Below are 27,092 nucleotides of genomic sequence, written 5' to 3'. Positions count from 1 at the left end.
AAAACACTAATGCACATGAAATAAAAATAAATAGTTTAAAAAATTTGTCTGTTCGACAGTTTTATTTCCTGACCTTAGTAATTTCATGCCTGCGATTATTAAAAAAAAAAAAAAAAAAAAAAAAAAAAAAAAAAAAAAAAAAAAAAAAAAAAAAACTTACTCAGAATATAAAGAAAGACTTTGGCCGGGCGGTGGTGGCGCACGCCTTTAATCCCAGCACTCGGGAGGCAGAGCCAGGCGGATCTCTGTGAGTTCGAGGCCAGCCTGGACTACCAAGTGAGTTCCAGGAAAGGCGCAAAGCTACACAGAGAAAACAAACAAAAAAAAAAAAAAGGAAGACTTTACTCTCTAGACTGTTCACTGAGCAGTGCATTTCTTCACTTTCCTCTGTGATTTCATACTCTCCTCACCTCTTACCAAGTGTTCTTTTGGACTTTTCTTGGCTTTTTCCTTTTCTTTCTCCTGAAACCTCAATATAAACTGTTTGTCTCTGCTTCTTGGTGATCTCATTTAATCGGAGATCTTTTTGTTTGTCACTCTTAAAGTCTGGATTTCTAGCTTGGACATCTCTCAGTTCTGGAATGTGTAGCGAGCCTCCTTACTGACATTTCTACTTGAACTGAAGTGGAGCAAGCATATGGAATGGGTCTGGTTTGGACACCTGCTCTTGCACCACCCATAGCCAGCTCCTGCCTCACCTTGTCCATCTCACTACATCACAGCCATTCTTCCTCCTCCTCAGAATGAGAATTCCACTCCGTACATAGCCTGTCTGCAAAGCTTTTGCAACTTCATCATATCCAGGATTTAACCATGTTTTCATTGCCTGTTACTTAGTCTCTCTTCTTGGGATTATTGTAGTTTCCTAACTGATTTCCCCACCTCTCCACTTGTTGCCCTCCAGAGGCCAAGGTGGGTCTGTGTTGAGTAATTTCTTTGCTCAGAACTTGGCAAACCTTACCATTGCCTTCAGGATGAGAATGGGCTTTGTACTAACGCAAAAGGTCCTGTGCCACCTGGCTTCCTGGTGCCTTCCTGCCCTTGTTCCTGTTTTCCCTTTCCTTTGTTAATGTGGCCTGCTGTTCTCTTTAGCTGAAGTGAGGTCAAGGCGTGTTGTGTCATCTGCTTGGAATTCTACCATCGTCTGTGTCTCTGCCTGGTTTCCCACTAGACTAGCTGTTCCACCTTTGAAATTTCCAGAGATATGTTGTGCTCAGTGAAGCTTGCTTTGACCAATTTGCTTAAAATGTTACTCTTAACTCATTTTTTTCATTCTCTGCACCAATCAATGCTAGATTTGTTTATATACAACCTTTTGTGTTCAGTGTAGATCCATACACCATGAAAACAGAGCACCTCCTCTTTCCTTTATGGCCACACCCATAGTTTCTCAGATGTCACCTGGTGTGCCGTAAGTACTCAGTTTGTGAGATAGATGATAGAATTTGATGTATTTCATATACATAACTTAAAATAGAGGTATGAATAGAGAAATTCTGACATGTTAAAAAAAGCCTTTTCATGTGACTTAACTTTAAGAAATAGTAAAGTGCTCTCCTACATATTGTATTTAGTACACACTGCTAGTATAGTGTACACAATGCTAAGGTTATTAAAATTAACACAGATATGAGGCTGTCTGTGTTTGAATTTGTCTTTCTTGTGACTGTACTACTTATCGTGTCTCTCTTTTCCAAGAATAGTTAGAAAAGTAGTGACAGCTTCTATGGTGTTCTCTATATGGGAATTTTTCTGAAGATTGTTAATTAAATGAGTAAAAGTAATCCTCAGCTCTCAACCACCTGCTTCCTGGATTATGTGGGATTATGATGTTCAGCTACTAAATTTTAAAAATAATAATTAAAAAAAGAACTGTTCACCAAGGATCGTTTTTTAAAAAGTTGTCCTCTAAGTGTTTAAAATTAGAAGTCACTGGGAAGCATTGGGAATGACTACAAAGATACTTAGAATATCTAGAAAACTTCCTGCACTGTTGGCTGCCTCATGGGTTTCATTTACTTTGTTGTATAACATTTAGGAGAAATAAACTTTGTCTGAAGCCATGCCACCTGCACCTGTGTGATAATGGAGCTGGTCTAGGATGTCACTTTCTTTGTTGGGTCACCGTTGAGCTTAAGCCTTTGCTGTGTCCATGAAGCATAGCAGATACTGCAGAGCATCTACTTAGTTGTCCACAGTTCTTAAATATCACACACCGGGTTTCAGAGAAGCAAAGTACATAGCAAAGTTAGCATGAACATTTCTACCAGATGTATTTTTAATTATTATTGTTAACACCCCCTTTTTCCCTAAATTCTCCATTTGTAAACTTACGTGTTCCTCATCCTCACACAGGACTGTTGCAGTGTGTGAATGTGTGCATGTGTGCTCAGACACATAATGTATAGGTCTGACTCTTAGAACAGGAATGTTAGAAATGCAATTTTTTTCAGCCTCTGGAGCCCACGTCTCAAGACATGTGAGAGGAGATACCTGGGCTTCTAAATCAATGCTTAGGTCCATCTACTACATTTGTAGTCTAAGGAAATTATTTGTCTTCCCTGAAGCTTGGTTTCTTGCTTCATAAATTTTGGGAAAATAGTATGCAGGAGAATTGTGGTGGTTAAGATAATAGTATAGATACAGTTACCTTTATTAAGTGCTGGAAATAGAAACTGTGATTTTTAATTCCTAGGAAGGATGGCTGAAAACTTTAGTTTAATATAGATGGAACATTCGATGCTTGAAATGATCTAAACCATGATAGTGATAAAAATCACTCAGCAGTTGAGATTTCTGGTTGTTATGCTCTGTGGCCACTCCATCACTCACTCCATGGAAAGATGAGGGTACAGTGATGAGGGAAGAGGGATTGGAACTCAACATTTCTCAGTGTCCCAACTTGGTTAGTGCAACGGAAGCACTAACCCTGCACAGCTTTTTTTTTTTTTTTTTTTTTTTTTGGTTTTTCGAGACAGGGTTTCTCTGTGTAGCTTTGCGCCTTTCCTGGAACTCGCTTTGGAGACCAGGCTGGCCTCGAACTCACAGAGATCCGCCTGGCTCTGCCTCCCAAGTGCTGGGATTAAAGGCGTGCGCCACCACCGCCCGGCCCTGCACAGCTTTTGATACCTGAGCAGCAGTGCCACAGCCTTTGACGCATTAGTGAGTCAGTTGAAAATGTTCGTTTCCACATTATATAGTTGACTTTGAATAATTCTCATTCGGCATGTTAAACTGTTTTTCGTCTAAATGTCAGCTTTCCCTCGCTGCTTGACGTTTTTCACTGAGCGCAGGAGTCAAATTTGGCAGAACATCTGACCCAGGAGGGAGAACTTCCTAAGCTTTGCCTTGTGTTCCTTTGTTGTTGTTTTAGTGACATATTTTTATTTTTATATCCCAATCAAAATTTCCCTTTCCTCCTCTCTTCCCTCCTATTCCCATCCTCATTTCCCCTTCCAGGCTTCCACTGGCAGTGTTCATTCTATTTCCCCTTCACAGTGAGATTCATGTGCCTGCCTCTCCCTGCTTCTGACCCGCATCCCCACCCCACCCCTGGCCCAGCCCTCCTTGTTACTTAGCTTCTCTGGGTCTGTGGGTTGTAGCATAGTTCTCCTTTATTTGATGGCTAATAATTCACTTATAAGTGAATACATACCATGTTTATCTTCCTGGGTCTGGGTTACCTCACTCAGGATGATCTTTTCTAGTTCCATCCATTTGCCTGCAAATTTCATGACGTTGTTGTTTTTAACAGCTGGGTAATGCTCCACTGTGTATATGTACCACATTTTCTTTATCCATTCTTTTGTTGAGGGGCATCTAGGTTGTTTCCAGGTTCTGGCTATTATGAATAAAGCTGCACTGCACATAGTTGTGCAAGTGTCCTCGTGGTACGGTGGAGCATCCTTTGGGTAAATGCCCAGGAGTGGTACAGCTGGGTCTTGAGGTAGATCAGTTTCCAATTTTCTGAGAAACTGCCCATAGTGATTTTCAAAGAGGCTGTACAAGTTTTCACTACCACTAGCAATGCAGACGTGTTCCCCTTACTCCACATCCTCTCCAGCATGAGCTGTTCTCAGTGTTTTTAATCTTAGCCCTTCTGACAGGTATAACATAGAATTCCAAAGTCCTTTTGATTTGCATTTCCCTGGTGGCTAAGATGTTGAACATTTCTTTAAGTGATTCTTGGCCATTTGAGTTTCCTCTGTTGGCAGTTCTCTGTCTAGATCTGAACCCCATTTTTTTATTTATTTATTTATTTATTTATTTATTTATTTATTTATTTATTTATTTATTTATTTATTTATTTTGGTTTTTCGAGACAGGGTTTCTCTGTGTAGCTTTGCGCCTTTCCTGGAACTCACTTGGTAGCCCAGGCTGGCCTCGAACTCACAGAGATCCGCCGGCCTCTACCTCCCGAGTGCTGGGATTAAAGGCGTGCGCCACCACCGCCCGGCTATTTGGATTTTTTAATGTCACGTTTCTTGAGTTTTTTTTTTTTTAAATATATATTTTGGATATTAGCCCTCTGTCAGAGGTGGGTTTGGTGAAGACCTTTTCTTCCCTGGGCTGTCACTCTATCCTTTTGGAAGTGTCCTTTGCCTTACATAAGCTTTTCAGTTTCAGTTTCCATTTGTTAATTGTTGATTTTTTTTATTAATTAAATTTTTTTCATTTATTTTACATCCCAACCGCAGCTTCCCTCCCTTCTCTCCTCCCGTTCCCTCTCCTCTGCCATTGCCCCTGGGTGCCCCCATCTGCTCCTCCTCTGTTTCTGTTCAGTAAGAAGCAGGCTTCTCATGGGTATCAACAAAGCATGGCCTATCAAGTTGAGGTAGGACTAAGCTCCTCCCCTTGTATTAAGACTGGGAGAGACAACCCAGTATGGGGAACAGCTTCCCAAAAGCTAGCTCAAGCATTAGGGACAGGCCCTCATCCCACTGCTGGAGTCCCACAAACAGACCAAGCTACACAATTTTCACACATATCTAGAGGGCCTAGGTGGGTCCCATGCAGGCTCCCTTAGCTGTTGTCCAGAGTCTGTGAGTTCCTATGAGCCCAGGTTAGGGGTTTCTGTGGGTTCTCTTGTGATGACCTGACCCCCCTGGCTTGTACAATCCTTCCTCCCTCCATTTAACAGGACTCCCAGAGCTTGGCCCAGTGCTTGACTGTAGATCTCTGCATTTGTTCCCATCAGTTACTGGATGAAGGCTCTCTGATGACAATTAGGGTAGTCACCAATCTGATTGCAGGAGATGGCCAGTTCAGGCACCCTTTCTACTATTGCTAGGAGTATTAACTGAGGTCATTTTTGTGGGTTCTTGGGAGTTTACTTGGCACCAGGCTTCTCCCTAAATGCCTAAAATGCCCCTCCCCCCACATCAAGACATCTCTTTCATTACTCTCCCCCTCCGTCCCACCCCCAGTTTACACAGGAGATTCTCTTCTATTTCCCCTTCCCAGGGAAATCCATGTTGATCTTAGTGCCTGTGAGATTGGTATTCTGTTCAGGAAGTTGTCTCCTGTGCCAATGTGTTCAAGGCATTCCCCACCATCTCTTACATCAGGTTCAGTGTATCTGGTTTTATATTGAAGTCTTTGATCCACTTGGACTTGAGTTTTGTGCAGGGTGATAGATACAGATCTATTCTCATCCAGTTTGACCAGCACCATTTGTTAAAGATGCTTTCTTTTTTTCCATTGTATAATTTTGGCTTCTTTGTACATCTCATATTATTTCCCTTATATGTTTTATTTTTCTGTACATTATAGATTACTCATATGATGTCAATAATTTACTTTTTATGTCACACATAAATATAATAAAGATCCTGTAAAGAATTTTTTTTCTTGTTTTATTACCATTGTATCCCATGAACTTGGGTCCCAGTAAACAATTTTTGTTGAATATATTTGGTTTGTCTGTGGTGTATAGTCAACTACAGTTAAAGCTTTGAAACCCCCAAACAAGTCTAGGTAAACTATGGGAAAGAAAGGCAAGAAAGTTAATTGGGGTAAAGAGAAATAAATAACGTAAATTCATTTTCTCTCATGTCTTAGCCTACCAGTTATAACTTTCCTTAAGAAAATGTTCTGTGGCTGCCCCAAGAGCTGGCAATAAATAGTGAATTTACACACAGCTATTCCAAGACTGCTTCCAAATAACACAGAATGGCTCCGTAGGCAGTCCAGGTGTCCTGTAACTTCATTCCTAATTCCTCCCAACTGTTCCTTATCCAATTATTTCACTTATCCACAACATACATTGCTGTTATTTTGAACAAACTTCACAATTAGGCCAACTGATATGTGACCCCTGTGAATGGGTTGTTTGACCCCCCCCCCCTACCATGGCCCACAGGTTGAGAACCACTGCTTTATAGTTTCACTATCTTAAATCTTCTAATTATTTGTTTTCCTTCTTAAAAGCTCTTAACATTTCCGTAAATTTCCTCAAGTTTTCTGTGTCTAAGATAGTCTGTATTTATGCTGTGCTTTTGAAGGATAATTGCATTAACTAATTATTGTTAAATAGTGGATGTTCTCTCTCATCACTTAAATTATCTTTATTCTCTTGCTTACATGATTCCAGAAAAGAAAGCCAATGTAACCTCAGTCCTTCCTGTGTGAGAAGATGGGGTCCCTCTACAACTTCTTTCAAGATTTGCTCTTCGTCTTTAATCTTCTGCAGCTTGACTTTAGTATGGCTACCTAAGAGTTTAAAAGCTATGTGTCCTGATTTATGTATATTTCCTGCACTTCTTGGACCATCTGTGGATTGGTGTTTGTCATTAATTTCATAAGATTCCCAGCCGCTGTTGTTTCAGATACTCTGTTCCTTTTTTTCTTTGCTGTCTTCCCGTGTGCGAACGCCACACCTTTGTGATTGCCCCACAGTTCTTGACTATTCTCCTCTTTCATTTCTTGCCTTTTTTCTTCGTCTTCCACTTTCCAGAGTGTCTACTGGCAGTTTTTCAGGCTTACTTATTCTTTCCTCTGCTGTGTCTGGTCTACTGATGAGCCCATCAAAGGCAATTTTCAGCACTATGACTTTGATTTCCAGAATTTCCTTTTGAATCTTAGAGTTTCAGTGTCTGCTGATGTTACCCATATGTTCCTGCATGGTGTTGAGTTTTTCAAATTAAGCTCTTCGTAACTGAGTCATAATCATTTTAAGTTCATGGTCTGATTGTTCCAAAATCGCTGAACATCTAGATGTAGTTCTTTTGTTTTGCTTTGTCTCGTGTGACTGTATGTCTTGTTTTGTATCTTTTTTTGTGATTTGTTGAAAGCTGGACATGGGGTTTGGGGTGTCAGGAGTTGAGGTACATCTGATCTTGAGCTGACAGTTTTGCTTATCTGGCTTGGTTAGGTTATATACTGTCCCCCAGTACCCTTCTTTTTGTCTCACTTACTGTCTGCTTTTGGGTTTTCCTTGAGATTTCTTGTATAGAGTTTGAGACTTGCAGGCCATTGAGCTATTATTTCCTATTATTCTGGAGCCCTGTTGAGATGCTGAGCATGGCCTGTGTAGTTTAGCTCTCCCTATATTGGGTCTTAGTCTTTTAGTAGACTTAGGCTGGGTACTTCCTTGCCCATGTTATGAGCTAGAGGAAGCTACAGTTGAATATTTCTACAGTTGAATATTTCTCTTCCCGGAGGTTGCTTAGGTTTTGATAAAGCCTCAGTAAATATCTTGGATGAATAGAAGTCTCCAAGGGAAGTCCTTATAAAAACAATGTTCTAGCATTTTCAGCATGGATACTTCCCATTTCCTCTGCTGGAGGTACCTGGGGACTTTTGCCTCAGATCTTCACAGTAAACATCTAATTCATGGAAGTGTGGCTGAAGGTGTGATCCACTGGTAACATTTAACTCTCTCCTGCAGTTCAGTAGGAGTCAGAAGTGCTCTCACCATTCGGCCCCTGCAATGGGGCTCTGCTCCTAACTTCCTGTGTGCTTGCCTTTCCTTCTGGTTTAGACAGTGTAGTGGATCATGAGCTAGGGAAGAGCTGTTAATCCTGAGTGTTTGGGGTTTTCTGTATGACAGGCAATGACTTTAAAGGATTTTGCCTGTCAGAACTGGCAACCCTGGCCCTAGATGCAGGAGTCTGGAATTCATGAAGATTCAGAAGTCTGCTAGTATCCTGAGTTGAATTCGAAATCTTGTATTTGTTCCAAGCTTTAGTTTCATCATCCAAACTATGCCCTTGCCTTGTTGTGGTGTTATGTTGTGTCGGACCATGTGACGCTCGACGATTCTGCCCTAAGGCACATATGCCTGTGGTTGTCACTACCCACGCACTACTCCATGAGCAGAAGACTTAAAATGGACATGTGGGTGCTGCTTTTCTGGGGTGACTCTTTAATCGTGCAGTTATTAGTTAGTTCTGATTAAGCAGGAGGCTGAAGCCAGGATGGCTAGGGAGAGTCAGGAGACAGAAAGTTCTTTATAATATACAAAACAGTTGTAGTTCAGGGTCAGTATTATACAGAGTGCCTTAATGTAGCCAAATACGAACATAAAAGCATAAAGAGTGTTACAAAAAGGTTAGTATACTATATATGCAGGTGGCTTGACTTATTTTACTTATTTGGTTAAATTTTCTTAAAAATTATATCTTAAGTAATAAGTGTGGCATATTTTTGTGTGAATGAGTGTTCTCTTGTACAGTCGTCTCATTGGATATCAGCTTTGGCCTCACAGGAGGAAGAAGCTAGATTCTGGAAAGGTGGCAGTGAAGTTGAAATTAATTTCCTTATTAGAGGATTAACAGCCTCCACCCCCACTCCACCTCCACATAGCAGTAAATCAAGCAAGCTAAGGATTTAAAAGTTCCCATTGGCTCAATGAGATGGCTCATTTGGTAACAGCCCTTGCCACCAAACCTCATGACCTGAGGGTGATCCCCAGGACCCACATAGTAGAAGCAGATAACCAACTCCCACAGGTGCCATGACAGATGCCCTCTCCTTTAAATAAATAAATCTAAGAAGTATAAAGTAAGTTTCCATTGTAACTAGGTAGGTCGTTATAAAAAATTGAATTCTTGATTCTAAAAGGTTCACAGACATTTACCAAGTAACTGAAAAGGTACTGGGCACACATATTAGGCTGTTGGAAAAGACATAACAGAGTAAGGAGCTACCAGGAGCAGCATAGATGGTACCATATGCCTTTTAAATAATAACATATGACCTTAAATAGGTTCATGTCATCTGATTTGAAGGGTCTTTTCCAAATGACTTACTTATATGGCACTATAAAAATCATTAATCTAGATGTATTAGGATAATTTCATGTCAAGAGTCCAAGGGGAAAAAAAAAGCCAGCTTTTTCCATTTTAGAAATAATGCTTTATAAGCCAGGTGGTGGTGGCCCACGCCTTTAATCCCAGCACTCAAGAAGGCAGAGGCAGGTGGGTCCCTGTGAGTTCGAGGCCAGCCTGGTCTACAAATCAAGTTCCGGGACAGCCATGACTATTTACACAGAGAAACCCTGTCTTGAAAAACCAACAAACAAAAAAAAACCCCTAAAAAAACAAACAACTCCCCCCCCCCAAAAAATAAACCCTCAGACTTGGCATGTTTCCTCACTCTTTATCTTCTTGGCTTCACAGAAGACACTGTATTTTGTGTGTCTGTAAAAGGGATACTTTGAAGCTCTCAGTTTAGAGGCTAACTTATACTTGGTATCTGGCCTTTATTCTGAGGAGCTATTCATTGCTTTTATAGAATTGGCTTGTGTATAAAGATTAATTCCATAAGTATATGTATGCAAAGACAACATGAATTGATTTTCTATAAGCATATAAAAATGATGTGCGCATACACCCGAGATGCCATATTCTGCTATAGGATGTTGGTGCGGTTTCAGATGAAGGCTTATCTTGCATTTGTTATTTGAATGTGGACCTTGGACACAGAGGGAGTAGCTCACTGCATTGCCACTCTAGTCACCTCTACAAGTGCAAGCACAAGCGCAGCTTCTGTCCTTCCCAGTACCATGGGGCGTTTGAAAACATAATGCCTGTCTCCTCAGCCTCAGTGCCAATAACCTTGTTTCATTTTCTATTTCAGATAGTTTCTTAAGAGTCTGCTGTGTGTAAAATTTAAAGGCACAATAGATTACAATTACATCCAACTAAAACATATATAAATTGTTTTTTAAAAACTTGTAAGTGGTCCCATTTTAAAGTTAATAACTGTAAAATCAAAATTCAAAATAGCATATTATATTTCAGAAAAAAATACTATTGTCTGTTAGGATCCCATGGCAAGGCTAATACTGTTCTCTGTCTGTTATTTCGAGATAAGTGTTTATAGATTTTCTTATTTATTTGGTAGTTTTATCAAGGGTATCACATATTTAGGATCTTTTAGTTTGTCAAGTTGATTTACTGATGTCCATGTTTTTATATAAGTTTAACCTTCTCCATTCTCTAGATTGTCTTTGCATTGTTTGATATGTGGAGAATATGGAATGTTTCATATTTTGACATGTGACCTGGATCATGATGAATGCTCTTTCATTGCCAAGTTCCTTCTTAAGATGGGGCTTGAAAGTATAAATCTTCCCCTTCTTCCTGGGCCACAGAGTCCACAGAATGGCATTGCTATCCACTCACGTGACCAACACAGTTGTTTTGAGGGAAGAGTGAGATTCTAGGCTTCGAGTATGCTGCTGACTGCGGCGCTGCTGACCTGCAGGGGACACAGTGCAGCCCTAGGCAACTAGGCTGTCACCGAGTTTCCCTCCCTTTCTGGTCTGAGGGAGGGGCTGTCTCCAGGACAAGGGAGCCTGGTTCACTTATTATGCCATCTTCTGCTTCAGTAAAATAGATAGATAGATAGATAGATAGATAGATAGATGGATGGATGGATGGATGGATGGATGGATAGATGAGTAGATAAATAAATAAAGATCAAAGATGACAAGAACAGTAATTATCCACTTCTGAATTTTGTGGAGCACTGTGGCATTACTGTGTAATCAGTCTAGCATGGAAAAGAGAACTGTAGCTCTAAAGAGAATTCTGAGGTGAGACTGTCTCCAGGTCAGGGCCATTTCTTCTCGAGATCTTATTTTGTATTAAGATTAAGAAGCCCTTTGTTGGAATTGTAATTGACTTCCAGGTTCCATTCCCTTTATTTTAAACTCCTGAACAATTTAGAACTTAGGCTCTGTTTTAACAGTTGCCTAGTTGGGATCTTGTCAGCTCTTTTGGGCCTTGAAAGATACTTTCTAAAGAAGAATGAGACCTTGCACATGTTATTCTTCCCTTCTCATGTTTAGATTAGCACGTGAAAAGTTCTGAGGGGAGAATTGTGTTTCTTTTTGCTTAGAGTTTCAAATATCATTTGGTCAGTATTGCTTGTGTTTGCAGAGTCCTCCTTAATGTATGGTGGCATGCAGGGCATTCTGGGGACCCACTTCCTCAGGTATTTCTAATCATTGAAGGATAGAGAGATCACTTTGACCAGGGAACAATGATAGAGTAGAATTTGCCTTTCATAAATGTCAAGCTTTTGCTTATTTCTAAGAGCTCTTAGGGAAAAGAGATCTTGAGATAGGAAGATCATGTATTTAATCAGAAGGCTGGGCTGCTGGGTTCCAGCATGTTCTCTAGCTGACAGCTCCGAGAGGGAGTGAAGGGCAGTGGTCAGGACGCATAGGAAGTCAAAGCAGATGAGCCCACTTGAGGAGTGTGTTCTAAAATCGGCGGTTTCTGTGCTCTGAGCTGATGTGTGGTGGCAGTTCACTGGACTTGGACTTGGAAGACAGGACGGGGTTCAAGTTTTTTCTCTTCCTACCACTTGCTGCAGACTGATTTTTTTTTTTTCCGAGACAGGGTTTCTCTGTGTAGTTTTGGTGACTGTCTTGGATCTCACTCTATAGACCAGGCTGGCCTTGAACTCACAGAGATCTGTCTGGCTCTGCCTGGGATTAAAGGCATGTGCCACCACTGCCTGGTGCACAGATTGAAATCTTTATGTGTGCTAAACTACATGAGGCATTTTCCTAAAGCCTCCAGAGAACTTTCTCAAGTGTTACAGTCAAGATTCTTTAACATATGTATAGAATTCTGTGTATAGACTTATAAACAAAGCCCCAAGAAAACACAGATCATAGAGACACAACATTTTACAGCACATGCTGATTAGCAACTGAAAAGTAATCACACTGCAACAGTTTATTATCACTGAGTATTTTATTTGGTATCTTACCTTTTCTAGAAGGAAATGGCTGGTAAACATGACAGGTCACTCAATCACAACTCTCGTGATAAATAACAGGATCACACTGGTCAAGCAATAACTAATATTTATGTGTCAGAGGTGTTTGAATCACTCAAGCCTGTAGTGCAATACTAATAATTTCACTTTAGAAATGAAACTGAAGGATAGGGAAATTGAATAACTCCCATTATTGTCAAGCTGAAGAGCTGGGATACCAACCAAAGCAGTTCCAACAGCAGAGGTTGAAACTGTAACAGAGCCGCTGGTGATCTCAATGTATGTTTTCATCAAACCTGCTGAGAGTATCCCTTAAGAGATATACTGGTGGTAACTGCTGTGAAACAAACAGCAAATATGGGTTGACTAGGGAAGGCCTTCAGCACATTTGGGGAAGAGAACTGGGCAGGGGAAGGCCTCAGATATGTATATATGTGGTAAGAGTTCAGTCAGCATAGCAGAGATTTGTTGACCAAAAAGATTCTTCTTAGATGAGTTCCAGAAAGGGTAGGAATGACTGGCTCTGTTTCCACTGCTGAGCTTAGCAACTGCCTGAAGGCTCCTCAGGCAGGTGGCTGGGGCTGGAATACTGCAGTGGATCTTACATGCAGCATGACATGAGAAATGGAGGCAAGGAGGGTCAATTCAAGGTCATTCTTGCTGTGTAATGAGTTTGAGATCAGTTCAAGACACATAGCACCCTGTCTCAAAACAAACCAAACACAGGGATGCTTTCTCGCTAGAGACAAGGGTGTGATACGCTCCACAGTAAGATGAAGAGCATACTGAGAGGCACATCTACAGGGCTGCCCAGCATCTTACTGCCACATCACAGATAGCACATACCATTCATATCCACCAGATTGCCAGGACAGTGAAGGCAGACGGTGGCAGATGCTGAGGATGCCAAAGCCAGTTGTACACAGTGCCTTGAGGAAGATTCGTCCATGAATCACTGCGGGACTGTGGTGAAGTTAGCGGCACAGCACAGGGAATCTCCTCTGTAAGGAGACACGATGAACAGACATTGCACAGCCGCATTGTTTATAGAGTGAAAAGCTGGAAACAGTCTAAATTGAAATGAACAGGCAACTGGAGTGAATATGTTGTCCCACATATGCAACATGTAATATTATAGCACAAAGCTGATGCTTCATGTATTCCCTTGGATACATCTAAGATTCAGGATTGAGGAAAACAGTTCAAAAAGACACCATCTCACTGCTCATCCCAAGCTCTTAATAATAAATAGCACCATAAGAATTAGATGTCAGCCAGGTAGTAATGGTGCATGCCTTTAATTCCAGCACTCAGGAGGCAGAGTCAAGCAGATCTCTGAGTTTGAGGCCAGCCTGGTCTACAGAGTGAGTTCCAGGACAGCCAGGACTACACAGAGAAATCCTGTATCAAAAATAAATAAATAAATAAAAATAAAACAAAACAAAACAAAAAAAACCCAACTAAGGTTGGAGAGATGGCTCAGCAGTTAAGAGCACTGGCTGCTCTTCCAGAGGACCCGGGTTCAATTCCCAGCAACCACATGGCAGCTCACAACTGTCTAACTCCAGTTCCAGGGGGATCTGACACCTTCACACCAATGTACATCAAGTGAAAGTTAAATAAATTAAAAAAAAAAAAACTAAACAAAAAAAAGAATTAGATGTCATACAATATCCATCATATTTGTGTAAATTACTTACATATAGAGAGCTTAAAAGCAATGCTATCCTGCTTTGGGATATAGAATGGTCTGTATACATGAGCTGCTGGGTGATACGGTGCAAGAGATAGCTCCGGCCTTGCTTGTTCTTAACATCTTCATCTCTAGACCAATGATAGCACGCTTCTTCAGACGCCCCCTCATGGCTAGATCATGAACTGCACCATCTTCTGGCTGCTCTTGCTCTGAAACAACTCTGAACTCACACATTCTAACCTCTCATACAGTTTGTTTTGCTCCCATATCTCTGCGGTTGCTTAAAACAACATATTCAAAGCTGAGTTCATGAACTTTCTTACCCTGCCTCCTTTTCTACCTGAGGCTTTGCGCTATGTGCATGCGTGCGTGTGTATGTGTGTGTGCATGTGCAGGCACTTGCGTGTGTGTGTGTGCAAGGTGCATGTGGAGACTAGAGTTCAGCCTCAGGAATCATTTCTCATGAGCCATCTACCTTGTTTATGAGGCAGGGTCTCTTGGTGGTTAGGTCTCACTAGTTAGACTTAACTGACTGACATGGAAGCCCCAGTGCTGGGATTACAAACACATGCCATCAACCCGGAAGTTTTTAAAGGCAGGTTGTGAGGATCAACCTTAGGTTGTCATGCGTGTATAGCAAACTCTCTACCAACTGAACTCTCTTCCCATCAGGCTCCCTTTCTCTTTACATACCTGCTTCCTGTCTCTTTACATTCCTGCTTTCCATCTCTTTACATACCTGTTTCCTGTCTTTATATTCTGGCTTCCTGTCTCTTTACATACCTGTTTCCTGTCTTTATATTCCTGCTTTCCGTCTCTTTACATACCTCTTTCCTGTCTTTATATTCCTGCTTCCTGTCTTTGTACATACCTGCTTCCTGTCTCTTTACATACCTGTTTTCTGTCTTTATATTCCTGCTTCCTGTCTCTTTACATACCTGCTTCCTGTCTCTACATACCTGCTTCCTGTCTTCACATACCTGTTTCCTGTCTTTTGCTTTCACCTATTACACTGTGGGCTGGAACTTTGGAATTTGTTCTTGATTTCTTCTTCCTTATTGTCTACTTCTTTTCACCTCATGTTGTCCATTTTGTCTTCTGTATTTCTCTCTGTCACATTCTCATTTCCAGATGGAGGCTTGGAATTTTGCAGCCACCTCCTGAGTGAACTCCCTGCATCTACTCTTGCCAGTCTCCAGTACACATATACCCTCATTATGATGCCCTAGTGTAGACACTAATTGATTGTGTCACATTTCTGCTTTCCTCCTTCCTTTGGGGACCAAGTGTGAACTTTAACACAGATTAAAGGCACAATCAAAATCCAATCCTGATCACCTCTCTTAATTCTTGCTTTGTTTCCTTCCAAATCCTATGCTTTTAGTCATCTTTAATTGACTTCACTTTCTAGACTGTGCTGTAGATTTAGTTAATTCCAACACTGAACATGTTGGCTCTGCCTCTGGAGTTCTTCTCCCATTCTTACCAACCACCCCCCCCCCCATCATTTGTTCTGTGCCTGGGTGCCCCACATTTCATATGAAAACTCTCTATCACTGTGTGCTCTAAGAGGGGAAAGCTGTTTAGAGGGCAGTTGACAAGTAAGGAAAGAAAGGAAGGTTTCTTTTGGGGAATAACAGGAACTAGTTAGATGAGGTCTCATTGCACCTAGGGCCTGCACTCAGTTGAGATTTAATGTAACACATTTTCAGTGGGGAAGGAAAACACTTCATTCCATTCCATTTCCGAATCCTTGAGAGGACCTACATTGATGAGTAGAAGTGGGTGCAAGAAGGACAGAATGGCTAACTATAATTTAGTCTTTATAATGTAATAGTCACAAAGAAAAATCAAGTGATACCAATATAATATAGTTGGAAGAATGCTAAGGAAAGTGGCAGGAATACCTACTTGTGAAACAATACTGATACAAGGGAGCTGGAAATAGAAGCATTTCATAGTGTATTTGCTAGGAAGTGAACAGGGCTCTGTTCTTATATACTAGGTTGTATTGGATGTGAAGGGGGCATAGTCAGAGAGAATTTGAGTCAATTTAAGATTACCTGTGCTAGCGCAAAGGATTACTCATGAACTGAAACTTAACTTTATTACATCTTGCTTATTTATTTCTCATTTGGGGAGGGGTGCACATGTGCCACAGCATATATGTGGAGGTCAGTGCACAACTTGCAAGTATCAGTTCTTTTCAAGCCAGTTCTAGGGATTGAACTCAGGTCATTGGGCTTAGTGGCAAGTGCCTTTATCTGCTGAGCCATGCCATTGGACCTGTTATAATATGAAATATAACAAGCATTGTTCATCTTCTGAAGTTCTTCAGCGTGATGTTATTAGCATCTCCTAGAACAGACTCTGAGACTCCCTGATTTATTCCTCTTTCACTTCTTGAGTCCTTGCCAGGGCCAAACCTAAGTCTCCACTACTTAAAGCTGTCTTCCCTCAAGCCTTTACTGGTCTCTGTGTGCCACCAAGTGTGATTTGATTTGGAGTTTTGTGGTGCTGGTGATTAAACCTAGGACCCGTGTATGCTAAAGAAATTCTCTGCACTGAACTTCTCAGCCCCATTGATTGCTTTTAATCTAAACCTCTTTTAAGATTGTTTTATTGTATGCTTTGTCCTCCTAAGCAGTCTGTTTCCCAGTTAGCATGTTAAGGGCAAAATTGCTGCTAAATTCATTAAGTATCTTCAAATCTCAATTTATTATCAAAATGAATCATTGGAATAAACCCCCCTGAGGGATTCATCCATTATGAAGTACTGTAGGTCTTGGACACTGTGTGGTGGCATGCACATAACACATCCAAAAACATGATTTTACCCCACCTCTCAGGAAAATCCAAGCATGCATGGTCAAGTTGGTTACATGAACTCTTAATATTTTAAGAACAAAGAAAGACTACTGTTTACACCAATATTTGTCCATGTACACCTAGTCACAGGGTACATGGTGTGTTGAATGCACACAAGTGGCACCTTGCTGGTGTGATGATAGAGTTTTGACACCCAAGTTCAGAGGTGTGGTGAGGATGTAGCTCAGTGTCAGAGTGCTTGCTTAGCACATGAGTGTTGTTGGTTGTTTTATCACTCTTTTACTCTTTACTCTTTCGGGGGCCCTCCCACCCAACTTCCAAATAAATCACTCACGGAGGCTTATTCTTAATTATGGATGTCTGGCCTTAGCTTGGCTTGTTGCTAGCCAGCTTTCCTTAACTTTAAATTATCTTGTCAAGCTTTTGCCTTTGGGCTTTTATCTTTTTCTATTCCTGCATACCTTTCTTTGTTTCTTACTCCGTGGCTTGCTGTGTAGCTGGGAGGCTGGCCCCTGGTGACCTCATCCTTCCTTTCTCATTCCTTCTTCCTTTTCTCCCAGATTTCTCCTTCTGTTAATTCTCTCTGCATGCCAGTCCTTCCTATTCTTTCTCCTCCCTCACCATTGGACATTCAGCTCTTTATTAGACCATGAGGTGTTTTAGACAGGCACAGTAACACAGCTTCACAGAGTTAAACAAATGCAACATAAACAAAAGTAACACACCTTAAAATAATTTTCTACAACACATGAGTCCCATGACCTGCGGTCAGCCCATACCTTACCACTCTGAGCAGTATGAGTTCACTAAATGCTCAGTCCTTAGTCATGAAGACCTCCAGTGTCTTCATCTGTAAAATGCATAATAACAGTGCCTTCCTTGCTGAATTGCTGAGAGAATTAAATTAGACAGCCCCTCTGAAATGTGGACCATACTGTCTGGCGCTTAGTCAGTTCTGGCCACAGCCATTAGTCACTGCAGTAAGGTGGTTTCCAGACTCAACACAGCCACAGAGAACACAAGCTCCAGAACTTGTACATGTCAGTTTTAGCGTATTTTTGTTAGCTTTTAAAATTATTTATACCTTCTATTTTATGCCAAATCTTGATTGTAAAATAGTAGGTTCTTTTCACAGTTATATAGAGGTGAACTAGCTAAATCTTGAGAGTTCTGTCACTTCTGATTTCATAGTAACAAGGCTGCTTTAAGCTAGAACAAAGTATCCCTTCCATGACTTTCTTTTTATTACATGGTGCAAGATGCATGTATCACAAGATGAATTCAGAAAACCTCTTTTTAACTTTCTAGGAGTGAAATCAGAGCTAACTACCAGGCAGAAAAAGTCACAAAATTAGAACGGGTGTGTAACATCTTCCAGAGGATGATGCTAAAACAGGCACATGAAAATGATAAGGTGTCCCGTGTACCGATTTACTACCTAGGACCATTCCCAGATTGCATTGTGGAAACATTGTAGATTTATAGCTTCATACACTGTGTCCTGAACACTGAAGGCAAACCACACTGGAGAGACTTCATTTCAACCACAGAGAAATTGTAACAAGCCCCAGACCACCAAACCAAGTAACTAGTAGATCCGGGAATAGACTGGAGAAGGCTCTGATACCTCCTCACAGACCACATGCTGCTGCTTCTGAACATAATGACAGAGCATCTGCTGCTGTTAGTCCCCCAGAATATGACGCACCAGGAGCAAGCCGTAGGAGGGCATTGCCCAAATGACACGCAGTTTTTGGTTTCTGAAGGCTCCTTAGAAACCAGAGAATTAGAAAGTAGCCATCACAAACATCAGTGACTGCTGGCTGATATTTGTTTTTGGGGTACTTAGTTGCTACCACAGAGTTTACTTCTCTGCTGACATTCTCAAAAGTGACAATTTATAACTATGAAAATGCTTCTTTTCAGTTCTTTATAACACCTTCTAATTTTATGGAGAGCTTCCTTGGAATCTGAAGAATGGCACCATATGTACAAGTACAGTTGTTTTCTTTGTGTCTCATCCCCACTCCCCCAATCTCCTCTCGACCCTGTTCTTCTTTCTACCCTCAGTCTATTCTACAGCACCAAAACAGCTGCTCTAAGACCTCGTCTGCTTTGAAGATCTAATCCACCAGCCTCACTTCCTAGGGCTGCAAGGACTTCTGTCAGTACTGTGCCATCTGACAAAATTTCCTTGTATTTGTCTACATTTCACCATTTTATTAAGCTGTAAAAGAACTTTGATTACTTGGATTATTTTCTTTGGAAAAACAGTCTCTGAAGTCCCTTCAGTAGCTTCGTCTACACTGTCTTGCCTTAGCCTTCTTCCTGAAGAGTGGGTTTCAAACTGTACTGTGTAGGATGGAGGTGATTTTCTCTTAGTCTTTGAGGACGTTATCTCACATTTAGTAGTTACTTGTGTTACCATTAAATATTTTTCGAACTCTCTACTATAGAGTACTTATTGCTGGTCATTGAACTGAACACATATTTATCATTTCAGACAACCCCCACAACAAATCTGTGAAAGACGTGGTCAATATTTGTGTCTTTCTTTTTCTCTTTTTAAAATTTTTTAATTTTTAATTTTTTTTTCTGTGTATGTCTTTCTTGATAGGAAAATATAGGCACAAAATAGTTGAAGATACATAGTATGCAAGGATGCCAGGAGTTCAATGTAGGAGCTCTGACTCCATAGCCTGTGTCCCAGAATCACTGTAGTAGCCAAATTCAAAAAAGAGCAAAGGGGTAACCAGCCATATTCAATATTAAAGTTATTTGAGAACAAAATTGATACCCGAGAGGACACATTTTTCATGGATACACACAGCAGCAGACTAATGTTACTATTCAGTTGTCATTGTTCTACTGTGTCAACCTGTGTGCCTATGTCCACATCTATAAGATGACAATAACAGTGGCAGCCCATGCTGTGCTTGTGAAGAGTAACTGCATGTCTTCCATCCTATCAAGTGGCAGAACATTGGTTGTCAGTAGCAGTAGTATAGAGAAACAGAAACAGAAGTCAGCTCTCTCTGTATCGACATGGTGCAGGAGGTGAAGGGACAGGATGGAGTATGAAGTAAATGGTGTTAGTATAACTGGGGAAAGAGTGTAGAAAATAGAGATTAAAAATGTATGGCCTAATAGTAAAAGTAGTAACAGATTTTAAAGTTAGTCATTTCCTAAATCCACGATGGTATTAGAAGAAAGTTTGGATTATAAATAAATGCACGTGCGAGGGCTGTCATAGGCATGTTACCCAAAAGTGAGTCCATATGAAAAAACATCAAGTAATCTGATTCTGTAAACACCTGAAATTTCTGTAGAAAAATCAACAGAAACACTATTCTAGTTTCATTTTTGTTGCTGTGATTCAAAAATACTCTTGACCAGAATCAACAGGGAGAGGAAAGGGCTTATGTGGATCACAGTTCCGGGCCATGGTCCGTTATCAGAGGAGTCAAGGCAGGAATTGAAGGCAGGCCTACTTGCTATTCCACACAGCATTATCTGTGACCAGGGAACTCATTTCACAGCCAAAGAAGTACAGAAGGAACCATTGAGGATGCTGGTTGCTGGCTCCCAGAGAAGCATACTCAGCCAGCTTTCAAACATAGTTCATATCAGCTGCCTAGAGCTACAGCTGCCTACAGTGAGCTGTGCTATCCTACATCATTAACCGTCGAGACAGTCCCCCACAGACATGTCCACAGGCCACTAATCCAGGCAATTCCTCAACTGAGATTCTTCTCTCAGATGGTCTTACACCATATCTAGTTGATGGTCAAAGCTGTCTAGGACAAACACCGTCTGAGGACTTAATGGCACAGTGTAGGAGATTAGGAAAGCCATTTGCAGTGTCTATAATAGAAGACACTGTCCTTAAAATATAGAAACTTCTTATTAGGATAACAAATGAAGAGACAACAATAAAAATGAACCAAAGAACATTACAGTTTTCCAGAAAGAATTAAAATGACCAAGAAGATATGGAAAGAAACAGAAAACAATGTTAACTTTCATTAGTAATTGAAAATGAGACAAAACCCTCCAGTCTTCGACCACAGCAGCCATTGAAGAGCAGCAGACAGGTCTTTGTGCCATCCCATGGCCAGGGTCTTAACAAGGCCACAGGTGACCCAGACCCGGCCAGGTAAGGTACAGCCACTGTAGTGGGCATCTCACCAAACATGTTAATTAGTATGAGATGAGATCTGAGAGGTGAGGTATGACGGGGACCTACTCTCCAAAGCTCTCCAAAGGCAGTCTTGAGTTCATCAGTACATGGGTGAGCATGTACATCCTCTCAGGAGTCAAGAGGAGCCCAGTGGTGTCCTGGCTGCCTTGAGGATAGTCAGTCTCAGAAAGGTCCCTTCTCTTCTCTGAACATAGCAAAAACTTTACAGAGAAAGAGAGGGAGGAAAGATTGATTTAATCCCAATTGCACCTGTGAATGTTACAGTGTCTTTAAGAGGTAGACCATTAAGGACAAATATATGATATAGTATATAAGTAAATATAATGGATGAAAACAATGGAATGATGGACATAGTCATGGTGGTAGGGAGAGATGGATCAGGACAGAGCTCTGACACTGTGGTGTTGGGGAGTCTGCAACTGTCCTCATTGTGGAAGAAGTGAGAAATGAGGACAAAGTTTAGTACTCTGTAGCGAGAACTTTGACACTGTGCCTACGAAAGAAGTCACAGCTTTATGGAGTATGGTCCAGAGAGAATAGGCATAAAGAAGAAAGCTATTTCTTAGTGAGGTGTGGAGACTGGTAAGGGGTTGAGCACTTGTAGACAAGTGTGGTGAAGCTGTCTTATCTGAATGTTTGTGTCCCACCAAAATCCATACACTAGAACTAAAACCTCAATGTGGAACTCTGAAGAGCAGGGGCCTTTTGAGGGTCAGCCATCATGATGGATTAATGCCCATGGGAAACAGGCTAAAGGAAGGGAATGTTCTTGCTGCCTCTGCCATGCAAGTGCACAACAAGGAGATGCTCTCTGTTAGGAGACAGTCCTTCCTGGACAGTGTCTGCGGCCACCTTAACCTTGGGCTCAAGCCTCCAGAACTGTGAGCTCTATGTTTATATGTGATGCAGGGCAAAGTATGTTTCTTTAATAGCACAAAGAATAAGACCTTTGGGTTTGTGTTAATGTCCACAAAACATAAAAACAAATACTCGGGACTTCTCTGATCCTGGCCAAGCCTTACAGCTGGATTTATCTGCTGTCTTGCTAGAGTACGGTGGTATTCAGGGTCAGAAGAAGCAAAGGCATGAGGGAGTCCAGAGAGTTATCCCATAGACTGTTGTGATAACTGCTTTTGGCATGCCTGAATGGAGGGGACCATGTGAGTTAGTGGGTTCAGGAGGACCAGGAGGAGGTTAGGCCTCACACACGCTGCACTGCAGCCCATTAGTGAGTGTGACATTTTCCCAACAGGGTTGTTTTCTTTTCACCTTTCATTTATTTTCCTTCTATTTTCCCTTGTTTTATAAACTCTGCATCTCATCTTTGAAAATAATAGTCAATTAAAGCTTCATTTATGTGTCAGTTGGCTTCTAAGTCTAGCTAGAAGCACTGTTTTCTTAATAACTATAATCCTTTGTTTATACATAGCTTTTATATTACATTTTACATACCTTTCATTTAACTCAGAAGATTTTGTTTCTACTGAGTTTTAAATTCCTTGAGGATATGGATCATGTTTTGGACTGAGTTTTTGTCATCTGGTATTATTCCACAGTACCAACCCACTCCCTTTTTCGTGGTAAGTGTGATGTCAGTCCTTGCTGATAATGTGTTATACATTTGTGCTAAGAATCTAGATAGGGCTTTTAAAAGACATTGGTGTGCCTTTTCTATGGGCTAGATTTAAATGTCTACTTAAAATGTTATTTCATTAACTTCTAAAATGCATGTTTTTGCCTCATAGATATGGCATGAATTGCCTTATTCAGTTTGAAGATTTTGCCAATCTGAATGCATTTCGTCTCCTGAACAAGTATCGAAACAAGTATTGCACATTTAACGATGATATTCAAGGTAATCACATTTCACTATGTATGGATCAAGAGTAACAACTGGTAGTCTCCAGTCAGACAAGAGAGAGATGCAGTGACCTGTGTGAGCAAAGGTAGGAAGGGGCACAGAGGAAGATGTCTAGAGATCATGTCACAAAGTGATTTAGACATGCAAGCCACACAGAGCTCGGCACGCAGGGTGTTTGTTCCCTACCCCTCCATACACATCAGAAAAGGAGGAACAAGGTTAAACCTGCATTCACACTTCGGGTGACTACTATAAAAACACCGAGAATAAACTGAAGGACTGATGTCACAGGTGGTGAGAACATTATCACAGGGATCCAACACGACAAGTTTGTGCAGTGAAGCATTATGAGAGGGAGAGAAACATTGAGCTGAGCAGGCACATATTAGGGATGTGATAGGTTATAAACAATACACTGTTATTCAGATCAGAAACTTCCATATTTTCACAACTTTGGGAGGTCAGTAACTTTCAAAATTAATTTTCTATTCTGAAAGTTTTGTAATCTCTGGAAAGCTGTCAGAGATGGTGAGAAGATTCATCTGCACTAAACAATTTCTACTGTGAGCTATAAATTCTTTAGTAATAAAACAACAAATTAAAGCTTAAACAGTATCATTGTATTATTTATAGAATTATGTACATATATATATAAAAGGTACATATACAGAAATCCAACAAGATAAACAGATGAAAAATAATATCTGAAATTACTTCACAGCTTTTTATTCAGATCCAGTAGATATTAGGTACCTGTTTTGTTTTTTTTTTTTAAATAGGATTTTTGTTGGATAATTGTAGTCATAATTTCTGGTTCTCTTTCACATTTGAGAAAGCATCCTTGAATGTACTATATTATATATACATGAGCTCTCAGAAATCTGATAAAATCTCCAGCTATTATGACTTAATAAAGAAAGAAATCTGTGAAAATAGACTGCACGTTATTTGAGGCTATAAATATCTATATTCTTTACCCATGGTCTCTAAGCCTCACTCCTGTAAGTACTATCTGTTTTTTGGGACAAGGTCTCGCTCTGTACAGATGGACCTCAAACTCACAGCATCCTGTTGGCTGAGATCACACAGCCACCAGCTAGGCATATGAATAGTCTGCTGCATTCTAGTTGATATTTCAGGCACATGCTTTGGCTGTGGTCCTTTGTCTAAGCTGTGTGTGGTTTTCTATTCAAGCTCCTATTTTCTGTCCCTCGCTGTCCTCCCCGCTCAACATCTAGGCCTTCTAGGAAAGTCTTGGAACCTGTTTCATTATGGTTAGCTAAAAGGACAAACAGGTCGAGGGCGTTACTTAGTTCTAGCGACTCGAGGACCGTGGTGGCTTCCCTCCCACTGCTGTGCATGTTTTTCAATTTTGTCTTGATGTCTCTGTAGCACTCAGCACTGTCGCTGCCCCTTCTGGGACTGCTCTGGTCTGCTGCCCCATCACGCACGCACCTGCTGACTTCTTCCTCCTGCTTGACTGCTCACTCTTCCCTCTGCTAGCCTGTGACAGAGCACTTCAGGCCTTTCCTTTTGCTTAGTACTATTCTCTTAACTCATATTTCATTTTCTGACATTCAGCTCGAAGGGTTATTTCTGCATTTAGGATTTCTTTGAACTCCAGGGCGGTATGTTCGTCTGTTTATTAACAGCTCTTCTTGGATATCTCAGAGTTACCTCATTCTGAAACCATTCCAGAGCAAACCCATTTCCTCCCCAACCCGGCCTTCTTTCCCTCTGGTCTCCTTCTCAGGGAATTTCAGCCAAGTGCTTCCCATCACTAAGTCCCCCTAATGTCATACCATACAGAATGGAGTCTTCCACTTATTGGTCTGTTGCTGATGTATTCTAAGAAGCTCATCCTTGTGCACTTGCTTCCTTGTCGTGCATAGTTCCTGCATAGTCACTTTACAGACAGCTGCAGATTTCTTGGAATAGAGTATTTAGAGGATTTCAGAAGGAAGTCCAGAGTTTCCAGGTACTAAGAAGTGTAAAGGAAGTCTGGATTTAATGTGTTACAGTCCTGACTCTAGGGTACCATGTATAATGACAGAGTGGCTTTAATGCACACACATATGCACTTTGCAGTGCAGGCTAATATCTGAAAGTCACTCATCAGTTCATTTTGAGGGAGTCTCTAGCAGCCTCCAGTGAACAGTTGAACAAGCCTTTTAAGGGCTGGGGGCATGTATATCAGTGGTGGACACTTGCCTAGCATGTACAATGCCCTGAGTCTATCCCCAGCACTTAAAAATCAACAGAACAAACCCATGTCTTCTTCTCCTATAGTGTGTTATACCTTTGCATTTTGTGGTTCTTCAGAAATATGTATAAGGATGCTAAGACCAGCAGCACATGATTGAGAACCATTAGACAGAATTAATGGTAATCAGAGTTCAGTTTAAGAAGGTTAAAATCACCAAACAAAACAGGAATTTGAGTGACAATTTCTGTCAATCAGGACCTAGCACTTAAGGTTAGGGCCTGGGGCACATCAGAAGTAAAGCCTAGAAATTAATGCAGGAGTCAAGTCAAGGCCAGAGAAGTGTGTGAGGCATGCTGAAGATGCTGGAGAACGCTCCAGGCTTGCCAGCGTGGAGGCAGTAAAATCAATGGCTTTCCACCCTAGCTGCCTGTACACACAATGCTTGCTTATTTTCTCACAGGGATTTCAGAATACTACTACCCTTAGAAAGAAAAAAATAGGGTTGAGAAACATTCATCTAATTCCTTAGTAGAGAAAGCCTATGGAGAGTCCTTCTGTTTGACTAGAGATGGGCAAACCACCCTGAGCATTTCTCCAGAGTTGAGTCCATGTGACAACGGGTCTTCTCCTCACTTTTCCCTTTTCTCTTTTGAACCCTGTGCTTTTCCCGTTATGCCCATGGATGTTGTCAATGAAAACAATTATGCAACTGTTTCAGCCCTGCAGTGCAGATAAGTGCTTTTGCATCCTGTCCTTGAAGGGACTTTTTTCTTTTTTGTAACAGATGTGTTATTTTAAGATACTGTTTTATGAAAATTATTTGATTTAAGGAAAACATAGCTAACTATACTAGTAATTTAAAATAATCTTAAATGACATCGGGTTTGCTTTCAAGTCGTTTTACGCTTTAGGCCATTTCCTCCAGGGGGTTTCCTGTCCTGTCTTTGTAGCTGTTTTCTGACTCTGCTGAGATTCTGGTCTGTCGCTGTCTGCTGGCAATTGCTTGCTGTTAGTATCCTTGGAGTTAAGAAGATTGCATGTGTGTGGTCCTCCATATCAAGTAAATAGATTTCACTTAGTTTTTCTCAGTATAGCATTATTTCCTGCCCGCCGCTGTGCCTAATGCTTTCTAGTCCATATCTCTGTTTGTTTGTTTGTTTTTAAATCTTCTTTTCTGTTGCTTTAGTGCAGTTTGCAGGAAGAGGAATACTAGTTGTGAGCACATTCTGCCGTTTTCTACAGGGAACCATCCCTGCCTTCCCGTCCTGCACATGCTCTGCTGCTCTGTGTGCCCTCGCAGCAAGGCTGTGAGCATCTCCCCTGTCCTGCACTGCTGCTGCTGCATGCTCTGACCTTGAGCTCGGCCTGTGTAAACCACCGTCCCCCTCAATACTTCTAGCGGCGTCTGTTCTATTAATAGCGCATGAGGATTATAGTTATTTCATTACAAATTGGTCTTGTTAATTATATAATGTAATTTTTAGTTTTAATTAGATTTAACAAATTACTGTGCCAGTGTAAAGGTCTGATTTTATTGTTGTTTTTGAGACAGGCTGGCCTTGAACTTTGCATCATCCAGCTATAAACTGAGATTAGCCAGCAGTTGAGGTCATTCTTTGGTAAAAGATCAGAGAGATTTACAGCCACAGCAAAACTTCTGTGTCTATTAAAGATATTACTTGCAAATTTATGCTAGGATAGCTCTTGTCCACAGTATTTGGTAGCAGGAGCATTTTGTATTTCGTATTTTTCCTGATTTTAGAATGTGTGTGTGCATAGATATAATGAGACATTTTGAGGCTGGGATCCAAATCTAAACACAAGCTTCCTTTGTGTCCAGGGTTTACCATGTACATGTAAGTCACAGTGACGTCATACAGTGTTTCAGCACTTGCACTTTAGCTACAACTCCTAAGATCAGGTGCGAGACATCCACTGTCATGTCAGGGCTCAAAGCACTCAGAGTCTAGGGGCTGGAGAGATGGCTCAGCAGTCAGGAACATTTGCTGCTCTTACGTAGGACCGGAGTTCAAATCCCAGCACCCACACTGGACACTGCCGC

At 41.1% G+C, this 27,092-nt stretch overlaps 1 protein-coding gene across 1 annotated transcript in view; it reads left to right on the top strand.

The window, feature by feature from the left end:
• The window catches only part of Me1 (malic enzyme 1), a 117,036-nt gene that overhangs the window by 59,736 nt on the left and 30,208 nt on the right, over positions 1 to 27,092 (top strand). The window contains exon 7 of the mRNA XM_059268324.1: positions 22,709 to 22,818. Coding sequence (XP_059124307.1) covers positions 22,709 to 22,818 — 110 coding nt within the window. The remainder of the gene's footprint in view (positions 1 to 22,708; positions 22,819 to 27,092) is intronic.

The sequence above is a fragment of the Peromyscus eremicus genome, chromosome 7, assembly GCF_949786415.1.
Source record: "Peromyscus eremicus chromosome 7, PerEre_H2_v1, whole genome shotgun sequence".
Classification (NCBI taxonomy): domain Eukaryota; kingdom Metazoa; phylum Chordata; class Mammalia; order Rodentia; family Cricetidae; genus Peromyscus; species Peromyscus eremicus.
The sequence above is the reverse complement of the archived record's forward strand: the minus strand, read 5'-3'. Positions and strand labels throughout refer to the sequence as shown.